Source organism: Vulpes lagopus, chromosome 10, assembly GCF_018345385.1.
Source record: "Vulpes lagopus strain Blue_001 chromosome 10, ASM1834538v1, whole genome shotgun sequence".
NCBI classification, from domain to species: Eukaryota; Metazoa; Chordata; class Mammalia; order Carnivora; family Canidae; genus Vulpes; species Vulpes lagopus.
In genome coordinates, this window is record NC_054833.1 from 25,276,620 (window position 1) to 25,290,675 (window position 14,056).

The 14,056-nt window shown below is 38.8% G+C and overlaps 1 protein-coding gene across 4 annotated transcripts in view; it reads left to right on the forward strand.

Moving 5' to 3' along the window:
- The window catches only part of EXOC2 (exocyst complex component 2), a 215,243-nt gene that overhangs the window by 133,857 nt on the left and 67,330 nt on the right, over positions 1–14,056 (forward strand). For all 4 annotated transcript variants that reach the window (XM_041769948.1, XM_041769949.1, XM_041769950.1 and 1 more), the window contains 3 exons: positions 637–698; positions 4,393–4,459; positions 8,459–8,575. In XM_041769948.1, the coding sequence (XP_041625882.1) occupies positions 637–698; positions 4,393–4,459; positions 8,459–8,575 (246 nt within the window). The remainder of the gene's footprint in view (positions 1–636; positions 699–4,392; positions 4,460–8,458; positions 8,576–14,056) is intronic.

Consider the following 14,056-nt stretch of genomic DNA (forward strand, 5'->3'; position numbering starts at 1 on the left):
AGAACACGGTGATTTTAATGTCCTGTCGCTCACGTCATGCACATGGGCGTAAAGCTCCCAGTGCGTGCATATAGGATATGTCTCCTGTCTCCTGGGACATGCACGTACTCACACGCCACTTCTATGTATTTCTGGGGGGGAGGTTATCTATGTAAAATCATTGGGGCGCCTGGGTGTGTCAGTCGCTCAAGCATCTGGCCCTTGATTTTGGCTCAGATCACAATCGCAGGGCTGTGGGATCGAGCTGTGTCCGGCTCTGGTGCGAGGCGTGGAGGCTGCTGGAGTCTCTCTCGCCCTCTGCCCCGTCCCCCTCCACCTGCACGTGCATGTGCACATGCTCTCTTAAAAAAACACACACACAGTTTATGTACAGAAAGTCATTTTTTCTGAAGATTTTATTTATTTATTTGAAAGAGCACAAGCAGGGAGAGCAGCAGACAGAGGGAGAAGCAGGCCCCCCTCTGAGCAGGGAGCCCGATGCGGGGCTCAAACCCAGCACCCTGGGACCGTGGCCTGGGCCGAGGGCAGACGCTTTGCTGACTGAGCCACCCACGCGCCCCGGGAAATTATTTTTAATATCCAAACAGATTAGTACCTAAGAGTTCATGTTACTGAAACTTCTTATTTTTGACGTAGATTTTTATATACTGTCTGGAACAGTTGAGCACCAAGCCTGATGCAGACGTAGATACTACACAGTAAGTAGACTGAACCTCGTCTGGAGTATTAAAAATACAGCCTGATGTTTGACGTGTAGTCTCATATCCTGGGACAAGGAGACGGATAAGATAGGTTGTGTGTATCAGAATTAATTATGTTTTTACGTATTTGACGTGGATCTTTTTGATAGTTTTTTACCTTCTGAACCCATCTTAGTGTTGCTAGAGACATGCTGAGTAAGCTGAACACCTGGTTGGCTTACTAATTATTGAAAGGAACAAGTTTTATGAATAACAAGAATGAAAATTAAAATATAGAACTCCTGGTTGATGACCTTTAGAATTCTGATGTTAGAGAATTAGTAATGTTCGTGTTAACAACTAATTTTTCCAGTAGAATAAAGCCTGGGTCAGGCTGTTATTTGAGCTCCAGAGGACACATCTTGATTCTTCATATTTACAAATTCTGGTAGTAATTCTTTTATAATACTGTTGTATAGGATCTTTTAGTGACGTAACTTATCTGAATGTTATTGAATGATATTTGGCACGTGTCACTCCTGCGCACCAAAGGGTAATACTCTGACACGGAAAATACTGAAGTAAATGCCTCTTAAGTCTATAATGGGTAATTTGAGAAGTTTTCTACGTTTGGGTTTTCTTGGTGTTGGTTTTTGCCTCTCAGTATATAATACTCCTGCCTCCTGGAGACTTAATAAATATTGATTTGGTTTTATATGTTTAACACAGTCCACCAGTACTTTGTATTGTTAATCAATTCACTGATATTGATTAAATACATTTTTCTTCCCGTATTGCTTTCTTATCATTTCTGTTTCAGACACCATTAATTCTATTACATAGGCTACGTGTTTCTGAACTTTTTTCTTAATTTCATTTTGTCTTAAATTCCACCTAAGTGTTTCATATACACACACATATAGTGCAGTGTGCAGTGCGGTGATCTGACAGCTCCGTGCATCGCTCGTGTTCACAGGTGCCCTCCTTCATCCCCATCACCTGTGTTACCCAGCACCCCCTCCCTGTGCTCCGGTAATCGTCAGTTCTCTGAAGTTAAGTCTGTTTCTTGGTTAGTCTCTCTCTCTTTCTCTTTTTCCCTTTGTTCCTTTGTTTAGTTTCCTGAATTACCCATATGGGTGAAATCATATGGTATCTGTTTTTTTCTGACTGACTTATTTCACTTAGCATAATACTCTCTAGCTTTATCCGCATCCTGGCAAATAGCAAGATTTCACTCTTTTTTTTGTGGCTGAGTAATAATCCACATATATATATATATACACACACACCACACCTTTATCCGCTTATTACTTGATGGACACGTGGGCTCTTTCCTTAATTTGACTGTTACTGAAGATGCTGCTATAAAAGCATCATGGTGCGTGCATCCCTCTGAGTCAGCATTTTGTATCCTTTGGGGAAAGACGTCAGCCGCGCGCTTGCTGGATCCCTAAGGCACCTCCACACGGCTCTGCAGAGTGGCTGTGCCAATCTGTGTTCCCGCTGACACTGCCTGAGCCTGCCTTTCCCTCCACGCGCTCGCCGACCCCCTGGGTTTCTTGAGCACACGCGCAGCCACTGAGCCCCCCGGGCGTCCCACCGTGCGTCTCCCGTGTTGGTGTGAGCCGTGCTGACGGGGTGAGGTGGCACCTCGCCGTAGCTTTGATTTGCAGTTCCCTGATGGTGAGCGACGGTGAGCATCTCTCCACGTGTCCGTTGGCCACCCGGGTGTCTGTTCGCGTGTTCTGCTCATTTTTAAATTGGATTATTTGTTCTTTGGGTGTTGAATTTCATGAGTTCTTCGTACGTCTTGGATACGACCCCTTTACTGGGTGGGTCATTTGTAAATATCTTCTCCCGTCCCGTGGGCTGCCTTGTACCTTGTAGTTTTGCTAATTGTTTCCTTCGCTGTGCAGAAGCTTTCTATTTCGATGTAGTCACAGTGGTTGACTTTTGCTTCTGTTTCCTTTGCATCAGGGAAGTTATCTAGAAAAAATTGCTCCAGCTGGTGTCAAAGGAGTTCCTGCCTGTGTTCTGTACTAGGATTCTTAGGATTTCAGGTCTCACATTTAGGTCTTTAGTGCATTTTGAATTTATTTTTGTTTATGGTATAATGAAGTAGTCCCGTTTCTTTCTTTTGAACATTGCTGCCCAGTTTCCCCAACACCATTTGTTGAAGAGACCGTCCTCTGCGCATTGCATATTCTATCCTGTTTTATTGAAGACTAAGTCACCATATAATATGGGTTTATGTCTTGGTTTTCTGTTTTGTTCCATTGATCCATGTGTCCATTTTTGTGCCACTACCATACTGTCTGGAACACTACAGCTTTGTGATATAATCCACGTCCAGAACTGTGATGCCTCCAGCTTTGCTTTGCTTTTTCAAGATTGCTTTGGCTATTTGGGGTCTTTACGCTTCCATATAAATTTTAGGATTATTTGTTCTAGTTCTGTGAAAAATACTATTGGTATTTTGATAGGGATTGCATTAAAAGTATATTTTGCTTTGGGTAGTATAGACATTTTAACAATGTTCTTCTAATTCATGAGCATGGAATGTCTTTCCATTTTTTTGTTTGCCTTCTCCCATTTATCTTTTGTAGTTTTCAGAGTACAGATCTTTCACTTGTTTGGTTAGGTTTATTCATAGGTATTTTATTATTTTTGGTGCAATTATAAATGGGGTTTTTAAAATTTCTCATTCTTTTGCTTCATTATTGTATAGAAATGCAATAGATTTCTGTACATTGATTTTATATCCTGTGACTTTACTGAATTCATTTATTATTTCTAGTAGTTTTTTGGTGGAGTCTTTGGGTTTTTCTATATATTTATGAACTTTTTTTCCTGTTCCATTCAATCATATATGTCTTACATCTTTTTGTGTTTTTTTAACATTCATTAGTTTTTTATTGTTCAGATTGGTATCTTTGTATTCTCTTTTAAAATGTTATTTGATATTTTCATCTATTTAGTTTTCCATATGAATTCTAAAATCCATTGGTAAGGTTTAAGCAAAAGAATTCCTGCTAAGGGACGCCTGGGTGGCTCAGCGGTTGAGCATCTGCCTTCAGCTCAGGTCATGACCCCGGGGTCCTGGGATCGAGTCTTGCATCAGGCTTCCCCGCAAGGAGCCTGCTTCTCCCTCTGCCTGTGTCTCTGCCTCTCTCTGTGTCTCTCATGAATAAATAAATAAGATCTTTAAAAAAAAAAAAAGAGAGAGAATTCCTGCTAAAGTGTTTATTATCATCCTGTTATATCAACTAATCAGTAGATTATACTATTTCCTCTTCTGCAATTTTCTATCTTTGGTCACTTGTTGGTTATTAACTAATTTTCTAACTGTACTCACCTATAAGACGTAAAATAAGAAAATGAGCTTGGAAAAGTCCTTTGGAGATTCTGAGAGTCAAAAACATTTCAATTATTTTGAGTCTGTGCCTAAAAATTAAATTATTGGGTATTTTCCCCTTTGGTGATTTAAAAAAAATCTACTTGAGTATTCAGAAGACCCAAAGCAAATATATGGCTTATATTAATAGATAGCCCATGGTGTCTACTTTCTGCAGTTAATTTTTAAATATGAAAAAACAAAGTTATGTGATTTTTGATCAAAAGGTTCATTGTTTTTTTTCTTTTTTTGAGTTGTAATAGACATAAAACATTCTTAATTTTAGTATTTTAATTGTTCTCTTACTTCTATATTTAGTCTTTCCGTTGATGTTTCTTCTCCTGATTTGTTTGGAAGTATCCATGAAGACTTCAGTTTGACTTCTGTAAGTAAGATGATAAATAGAAAGCTAAGCATGTCATTTTAAAACTATATAGTGACTTATAAATCAGTCTGAATTACTTTGCTATTGTAATACTGCTGTAGTATACTATCCTGGACTTTGGAGCTATGCTGTAGTTTGTGAAAATTTTAGTAAACGTATAATTTTATATGTATTCCACACTTAAAAACTGTTTAGCCGATGTTGTAACTTAAGTAGTTCCATCTACTCCCTGTATCCTGCTCACAGGTTTGTGAGTGTGAATAGGTGCCCTAGTGGTTCCCAGATGTTTGAAAATTGGAGAGGAAGCAGAAGACAGGTGCACATCTCCCCATATCTTTCTTCTTTAACCAGAGAAGCTCTGCTTTTCTTTATTTTATTTCTGTAAGTTCCCTAATAGCATCTCTTTTGAGCATCAAGTTCTGTGGCAAAAACAAAGCCATACCACCTACTATATGTGCACATTTACATCTTTTTTTTTTTTTTAGTATATATGTGTATTTAGGGATAATTCACACACACATTTTATTACATGTATAGATTCAACTCTTGAAATTCAGACCCATCTGTCTTAAAAAAAAAATAATAAGTCTCTCTGGTTTGTCATTTGCTTCAAGGTTGTATGTGTGTGTGTGTGTGTGTGTGTGTGTGTGCGCATACACATGTGTATGGATAAATGTATGTGTGTCTCTCAAGAAAGAAGACATATGACCTATCTCATTCGCACAATACTATAAGTACAAATTCCTAAATAAGAAATTTGTTATATTAGGAAAGATTAAGAACTCCGTTTGGGGTTAGGTGTATTGAATGAGTGACGTTCAAGCAGAGACACTTAGTGGGTGATTGGATATACTAGTCAGGACCCCAGGGAAGAAATGTGGACGTAGATTTGCGAATCAGTAATATATAGTTGACCCTTGAGGAATGCAGGGGTTAGCGGCATCAGTGCCCTGTTCACTCGAAAACCCATGTGTAACTTTGACTCCCCTGTAACTTAACAGTATTCTGTTGAGGAAAGCCTTACCGATAACAGGCAATTAACACATTCTGTACGTTATTATGATGTGCTGTATGTATTACAGTAAAGCAAGTTAGAGAAAGTAAATGTTACTAAAATGATAAGAGAAAATACATTTATAAAAGTGTACCGTATTTGTTGAAAAGAAAATGTGTGTGTAAGTGGACCAGTGCAGTTTGAACCACTGTGTTGTTCAAGGGTCACCTTAAAAGCAATAGAAGGCCTGGGAGTGGATGAGCATACTAGGAAAAATACTAGAAGAATGAGAGGAGGGCCAAATATTTAAAATTTCACTGGGGATACTAGTATTTAAGGGATGGCCAGAAGGAAGGAGCCTCAAAATTCCCCAAAAAGAATAATCAGAGAGAGAGAGAAGAAAATCCAGGTGGAGCAGGGTTCCTGAGAGAGATGGGAAAGAACATTTAAACAAATATGTAACGGTATCACGGCCTGGTAGAGGATCAGGTGGGGTCAGGGGAAGACTAGCGCCTCTGGGCTTGGCAGCTGGGTGTTTGGGGTGATGTAGGAGAAACAGCAGCGGGTTGCCAATGGGCGGCCCCTATGCCTTGGGTACAGGTCGACTAGGAGCGGAGGGGGTCGATGAAGAGCTTAAACCCTTCTCTCCACTGTGAACATAGAATAGCAGAGAGGGACACAGGCTGGAGGAAAGAACTTCCTAAATTGAGGAGGGCCTTAAGAGCTGCTGGGCCAGCTGGGCCTTTTTCCTCTGCCCTTTAGAACGAGCCTGATTTCTATAGGACCATCTTTTCCGTTTGGAAACATTCGTTGTGTGAGCTCGGAATCTTCCTTCCTCTTAGCTAACACCTTAAATCTTTCCAGCGTTTCCTAGTGGAGGGGCAGTGGTTCTCCTCTTAGCCCAGCGGTGTCCTTGCAAGGGCAGAGAGGGCGGAGCACAGGGTGGGGCTGTGGCCCTGGCAACTGGGAAGCAGCCAAAGGGTGGATTAGGTTAGTCTCCATGGACTCACCGTGAGCCTATGTCAGCCACACCCCGGCTGCTTCATACTTGCTTCTGCTGTTCTAGGATCGTATCTCTCCCGTTTTATTCCTTACAGTTGTTCATTTGATGCCAAATTCAGTTCGTATGTTCTCTGCATTTGGATGATACTGCTTTAGATTTGGCCCAGATTATTGAGATCGTCTTGTTCTATAATCCAGCAAAGAGGTGGTTATGGCCCAGGTTTGGAGTCAGGAGACACTAGTTTGCTTCCTGGCTGTCTTCTTACTAACTAAATAATCTTGAGCATGTCATTGGGGGTGTCTAATTTTCTGGACAAAATTGGAATGGTAGTGCCTACATCTCAGAGATTCTGTGAGAAATAATTGAAGCAATGCCTAACTGGCGAGTACTGCCTTGGATAGGTGGACTTGTTATTTTCGAACATACATATTTATCTAAGTTCTTAGTAAGCTTTTAATTAATCAAGTTTAAGAATTTGGTTATGGTAGCGTTCAGTTATTCTTCCCATTTTCATTTCTTCTGATTGGTTAGATTTCAGGAGAAAAATGCACTCACAAGAGTAAGACTTAAGATCACTCAAGTTATTTTTCATTTGGGGAAAAAAAGAAAACAAACATGCAGATTACAAGGAGAATAATCAAAGAGATATCCCAGCCTGGCCTGTGTGCCTATGAAGTGCTGCTTAATGCTTTCTTTTTGGCTTTCACTGGCCATTTATTCACAAAATGTGAAGGAATTATGCATACCATAATCCCTTTTCCTTGTTTTATCATTTATTTTCCTTGCATAGATTAATTCAAGGCCATTCACAACCTTTCGTTTGTTTGAAGGTACTTTAATAACTCCTTGCCCTTTAATTATATTTGTTGGCAAAAAAAAAAAAACTGAATGGGCCATACTCTGCCAGCAATAAAGAATATAATATTTTAAATTAAAAAATTTATTAAGTTTTAAAATTTTTGATGGAGCTAAATGAAATTATTGGGGCTTGGCAGTTGAGTTCAGAGTGTAACTCAAGACAGGTATCTCTCTATTTTTCACATTTATTATATTGACTTTAACATAGATCATGTACAAAATAGTAAGCAAAATACGGTTGAAAATTTTTCCTGGAAAGTAGTTTTGCCTTAGTGTTTAGTCAGAGGATCTTAAATCAAGGCTCTAAATTAGTCACTGTTGTTCTGGAGAATGCTCTCACACTGAGGGAGCACGGGAAAAGTGTTTTTGGTGAGCCACAGCCACAGTGATAACGGCCATTCCTGGAATTCTGTTTACAAAAATAGTTCTTCTGAACTGTAAAATGATGTTTATTCATCATTCCTGGGGTCTGGCAGTTGTAATGAGAAATCACTTTAAAGCTGGCTAGAACCCTGGAGAACACAGACTATGGGGCTCTAGCCCCTGGGTGACTTGATGCTGTGTGTGGGGGGGGGTCCCCTCGCCTCTGTCCATCACTCCCCGTAAGAGGAAAACTATTCTACATAAAAGACATCTGTGAAGGCCCAGTTTTGGGAGGAACCCATCACGTGGAGGGCATTATAACTCCTTTCCAAGTTATGAAAAATTTATGAATGATTTTCTATGAATTTTTGCGGGGTTTTTTTTTTGTAGTTATTTTAAAACACGCGTTTTTGAGGCTTTTTTCTGCTACAAAAAACATTAGAGTAACCAGTAAAGTAGAACCCCTTTCATAAGGACAACAGCCGATCAGACCTTACTAATGAACTGGATATTAAATTGCAAGGGCACCATTAGTTGACTCTTCTGTGCATTGTGTAATGACAAGCAGTTAGTAAATTATGGAATTATATTGTTTCTCTCTATATTATTATTGGGGGGAAAAGGAGCCAAGAAAAACAAAACATTAAATATTGATAGTATCAAAAAAAAAAGAATATTGATAGTAAACATGAAGAAATTGTAGTTAAATTTAACAAACGATAACTGTTACCCAGTTTGTTCCTGTAAGTGTAATTTTCTAAACCTTTGTTTTGGCTTTTAGGAACAGAGACTTTTGATAGTCCTAAGTAACTGCTGCTACCTAGAACGTCACACCTTCCTAAATATAGCGGAACATTTTGAAAAGCATAACTTCCAGGGAATAGAGAAAATAACACAGGTAAGCGAATTATGTCATATGAACAGGTTGGTGGTTTTATCAATTTAGTTTCCAAGCTATTTTCTTAGGACACTCTCTCTTTTGCTTGTCCTATATTTTTTTCTCCTTATCCCCTCCACAGCCATATACTTTGCCCATCTTCACCCCACCCTGACTCTGAATGGTTCTTGCCCTTCTTATAACTCCCCTTAAATCATTAATTTAATCTCTTCTTTTCTCTAGATCAAAGCTTTCTCAAGGCAAAAGCTGATTTACTCCCTACCCAGGCTGCTGAAAGGAAGGCAGAGAGATAGGAAGAAGGCATCAAACCCAAATCTTTAAGAATCATCTCAGATTTGTTTCCTTTTAGGTTAAAGCTTTGACTTTAGAGCCAAGAGCAGACTCCCTGAGCCTGCAGTAAACCTCCCCCTGCTTATTGACACCTCTTCTTCCTCTCCCCTCCCTTTTCCCGATGACCACAGGAGGCTTTTGCTTTTTGCTGCTTGGGCAAGGGCACGGGTGCTCCAGCACAGAGACACAGACACACACGAGACTGGCATAGAACCGCTATCGGGTGCTCAGTAACTTACCTGCAAACTACTGCTCTCCACTCTCTAACCCACGAACGTAGCAAAGTTAGACAAAGATGAATGCTGTATAAATCAACAGATTTTTTTTTAGATGTTATACTTTGTTGTTTATATTTTTTCAAGTAAGCAGAAAAGGAAAAAGAACCAACTTCTGCTTACTTGAAAAATGAAATGACCTTCTTATTAAAGGTTGGTTGGTTCTTGGGCAAAGGTTTATCAGATTTCTAAGTAAAACTAAGCTAGAACCACTTTTACAGTTTTCTCAGTGCAGAAAATAAGAAAGATAATGATCTTGTTAATCTTGTAATCAAAAAGTACTGTTGATGGATTGCATATTTTTACAAATGATAGTTACAGTTTGTGAACTAGAAATGGATTTTTTTTTTTTTCTTCAAAGAATGAAAATGTCAAAGTGGGTGGCTCTGTCTTGTTTTCCTGCCTTTTCGTAAAGATTAATCATCCTGATGAGAAATGTTATGACTTAAGGCTGTAAGGCCAAATGTTCAGTTTATTTCCAGAAATTTTTGTGTTGAGAATTGCAAGGTGCTCTCCTGCAGTAAAGAATTAGCATTTGTAGAAAGTGAACACTTTGTTTTTGTGTGGTAACAGTAGTAGTGACACAAATTTATTTATTTATTTAAAAAATAAATGATTAAGAATTGCATGTAACAGAAGCAGTAAGTTTGGTTTTCTTTAGGTTTTTACAAAGTTAGGAATAGTAACTACTGCTTCAGTTGACAGGATAAAGAAATAAAATGAAGTTGACAGACAAGTAGGCTCAGATACCCTTCCTAGTCTTGTTAAATCTTTTTCCAAAGATTTATTTATATATTTGAGAAAGAGATGGGGGGAGGGGGAGGGAGAGAAAGTCTCAAGTAGATTCCTTGCTGAGCACAGAGCCTGACCTGGGGCCAGATACCCGGACCCGAGGTCATAACCTGAGCTGAAACCAAGAGGTGGACGCCTAACTGATTGCGCCTGGGTGCTCCCCCCACCTTTTTTTTTTTTTTAAGGTTGATTTACTTATTTATTTTAGAGAGAGTTGCTGATACCATTTTGAAAACCAAGGTAATATGTTGGATCCATTGGTACAGCTTAGAATAAACGATGGACTGTTTTTTCACACTCAGAATAGCATTTTTTATGAGTAGCGTTGAATATCACTTGGTTGCATATTGAATGAATCAGTGTATGTCATCCATCAGATTTAGATGGTAACATTTGTGCTGATTGCATTATTATGAGTGGATCGATGCCAACCAAGTAAGTATCTCTCTTGCATTAATGGAGAAATACTGCCAGCCGCCACTGTTTTTCATAGTTCCCTTATCAGACGACAGAAATCTCTAGAGGCATCGATCCCAGAAAACCCGTGGGGGCACGTTGTTCACACAACAGTTTGTTATCCATTCTGTGACTCTGTTTTTGCCCTCGGAAATGATGGTTCACCACGGGCTTCTAACTTAGGGTCACCAGACGTTAGACACTCTCCCAAACCGCTTTCCAGGTAGGATTTAGTAGTTTACTGAAGGTTCTTCAACGCGTATTTCCTCCTGCTTTCTTGTAGGTATTTCTACCAATAGAGGCATAAAAATGGCCAGTTGCTAATTCCCTTCATCTTGATCCTCCTCTTCAAAAGTAGAATCAATTTTAATTATATTTAATTAATCAAATTATGTTAAAATCATATTATAATTTTATATTTAAATAGGACACAATACTATGTGTTTTAGTTTATTAAAATTTAATGACCAATGATCATTTAAAACGAGAATGGTTTCGTATACACGTTTTTAAAAAGATTTATTTATTTGAGAGAATGAGAGCGTGCGGGGGAGGGACAAGGGAGAGGGGGACAAGCAGACTCCCTGCTGAGTGGAGCCTGATGGGGGGCTCGATCCCAGGACCCTGAGATGATGACCTGTGCCGAAATAAAGAACTGGCTGCTTAACTGACTGAGACGCCCAGGCGCCCCTCATAAATACATTTTTTAGTGCAAATGATCCTCTGATACTTAAGGAAAGTATTCTGAACTCCATTTTTTTCATATGGAAAGATGCTCAGACAGGTTCCTGACTTGACTTGTAAGTAGCAGAGCAAACAACTCAAATTTAAGTATTCTCGTTCTGAATCCAGAGTGCTTTCTGGCCTGGCACTAGACATCCCAAACTGCAAAATGGGCCAAATCCTATTAATACTTTGCTTATAACATTAGAATAACATTGTCAACACGTTACATCACCATCAGTGTAACACGGTATGTTTCTTTTCTACATTACAAAATTATTTTCAGGTATTTTTGTATTAAATATTTTTATCTGTACCAAAAACTAGATTATGTAGGCGTGAGATAGAAGAATAAAGTGAACACATGCACACCTGTTGTCAAGCTGAAGAAATGGAGCATATTCCCCTGGACCCTTTGTTCCCTGCACATCTGTATCATCCTTTTTCCCTTATGGACACTTATATCTGCATTTTGTGGGTTCTAAATAATCCATTGTTTAATATCACCTGTTTCTAAATAACATAAACGGGATTATATGGTATGTATTTTTCTGTGACTTGTTTTTCCTACTCAGAATTGTTTTTGAGATGTATCCACGTTGCTGCATGTAGTTTATGCTAACTTGTAAAACAAAGATTATATCCCTTTTTCTCTCCCTCTCAGCTTATATAACATTGGACTTATTTATTTTTTGGATATTTACAAGAACTCTGTGGTTCTTTCTTCGTGAGATGATTTTTAATGACTGGTTCAATTTCTTTAATGGTCAAAGAACCATTGTAGTTTTCTCTTTCTTCTTATTACTTGTGGTCATCTGTATTTTTCTTGTACTTTGTCCATTTTGCCTAAGTTTCTAAATTTATTGGCATAAAATTGTTTTATAATAGTTTCATATTATTTCAACTCCAGCTGCATCTAAGATTATGATCCCTTTCTAGAGTTAATATTTTCAGTCTTTTTTCTTGGTCAGAGTCTTTTCAAAAACCAAATTTTGGCTTTACTAATCTCTGTTTATGTCCTTGTTTTCTGCCGCAGTAATATGAGCACTTAGCTTAATTGTTTTATTTATGTATCTCATTGATTCCAAACCTTTCAACCTTTTTAAGACAAGCATTTAAGGCTGTGAATGTCCCTCTATCTCTGTAGCTCTATGTCTTTCTTTGGCTGCTTTTTTAGATCTTTTTAATTTTGTTTGTAATATTTCATAGTTGCTCTATGATGTGTCTCTTGGTGTATTTTGTTGGCCTTTTTCCCCCTGACTCCAGTTGATACCTTTAATCACCTGAGTTCTGAAAAATTCTCAGCTGTAACCCCTTTCAATATTTATTCTTCTCTATTCACTCTTTTCTCTCCTTTAAGACCTCCAGTGGGATGTTAGACCTTTTCACTCTGTTCTCCACATCTCTTACATTTTTTGTTCACGTTTCCACCCTCCAAATCTTTAATTCTTTCTAACGATTCAGAATAATTCATTCAGCTCTCTCTTCTCATTGACTTTTTCATTTGTATCTAATCTTGGTGAAATTTGCTGTGTATTGACATTATACTTCAGTTGTTTTTCATTTCCAGAAGCTCTTTGATTTTGTTACTAAGTAAAGGAAAATGATTAACCTACTCTGCTGGTATGATCTCAAACATCAGTGTAAGAGGTAATGGCAGTAAAGTTATTTCCCATGCCCCTTAGACCGTTCTGTGTAAGTGGCCAAATCAAATAGTATTGTAGAGCCAAGTAAAGGACTATCCCTGTTAAGAAGATGGGAGCAGTTATGAGAAGCCGCAATAATGAGATGTGAGACGGTTAATCTCACTAAAAAAAATTGACAGAAAAGGAAGAGTTTGGGGAATTTGATAAAGATTAGTGGTAAGTCGCCAGGTTAGAACCACAGCGGAAGGTGAGGGAAGCGAGGAATGATGGCAATGATGGCTCTCGTTAAGTCCTAGAGACGTTATGCGTCCTTCTGTTTCAGGGTGACAGTATATCCCGTTTCGTCCTGTTTTAGTTTTCTTTTATTTTTCTTTTATTATTTTTTAAAGATTTTATTTATTCATGAGAGACACAGAGAGAGAGGCAGAAACACAGGCAGAGGGAGAAGCAGGCTCCCTGCAGGGAGCCCGATGTGGGACTCGACCCCAGGTCTCCAGAATCAGGCCCTGGGCTGAAGGCAGGCGCTAAACCGCTGAGCCCCCCGGGCTGCCCTTAGTTTTGTTTTAATAGTGCCACCGTTACTAGGGATTAAGAGTTCTTTTTTAGAAATTATTTACTTGGCATTTATTGGTCCACATTTGACAAGTTTTGTTTCAATAACACAGAGTAATATCAATTTGCCACTTGTCTGGCCGTCCATTTGTAAAAATTGTTAAGAAGCATCCTAATTTGACGAACCTAGTTACCCATACTTCCTTGGATAGATGTTCTCATTGTAGTTTGATGATTTCATTTCGGTGGAGATCACTCAGTTCAGTGTACTCTTTCTATCATCTTTGAAATGAGATTAACGTTTTTAAAATTATTTTTTCTTTCTCTGAAGCGTACTATTTAAGAAGCACTTTTAACAAGAATGTTTTTTAAATAGCAAATTAGAGAATCTAAACTGGGAACATTAAAATCAATGATTATTTTTTAACTATTTCGAATGAGTTGAAGACGACTGTATAGAAATTGAGGAAGTGAGACATCTGCCGAAGGCGCCAGCTTCTCCGCACCGGGCCGGCGTGCACGCTTGCTCCTCTGCAGGTCAGCTGTGCGCCCGGGAGTGTCTTTCCACGTGCGTGTTTCTGCCTAAGCAGGTGCCGTGGTGCATTGTCGCAGGCCTTGTTTGTCCCTCCGTATGAAATGCCATCTCCTAATGCGTTCTGTTCTTCTGTAAGTGTTACTACCAGCTCCTTGAAGTACGTTATTTTTTT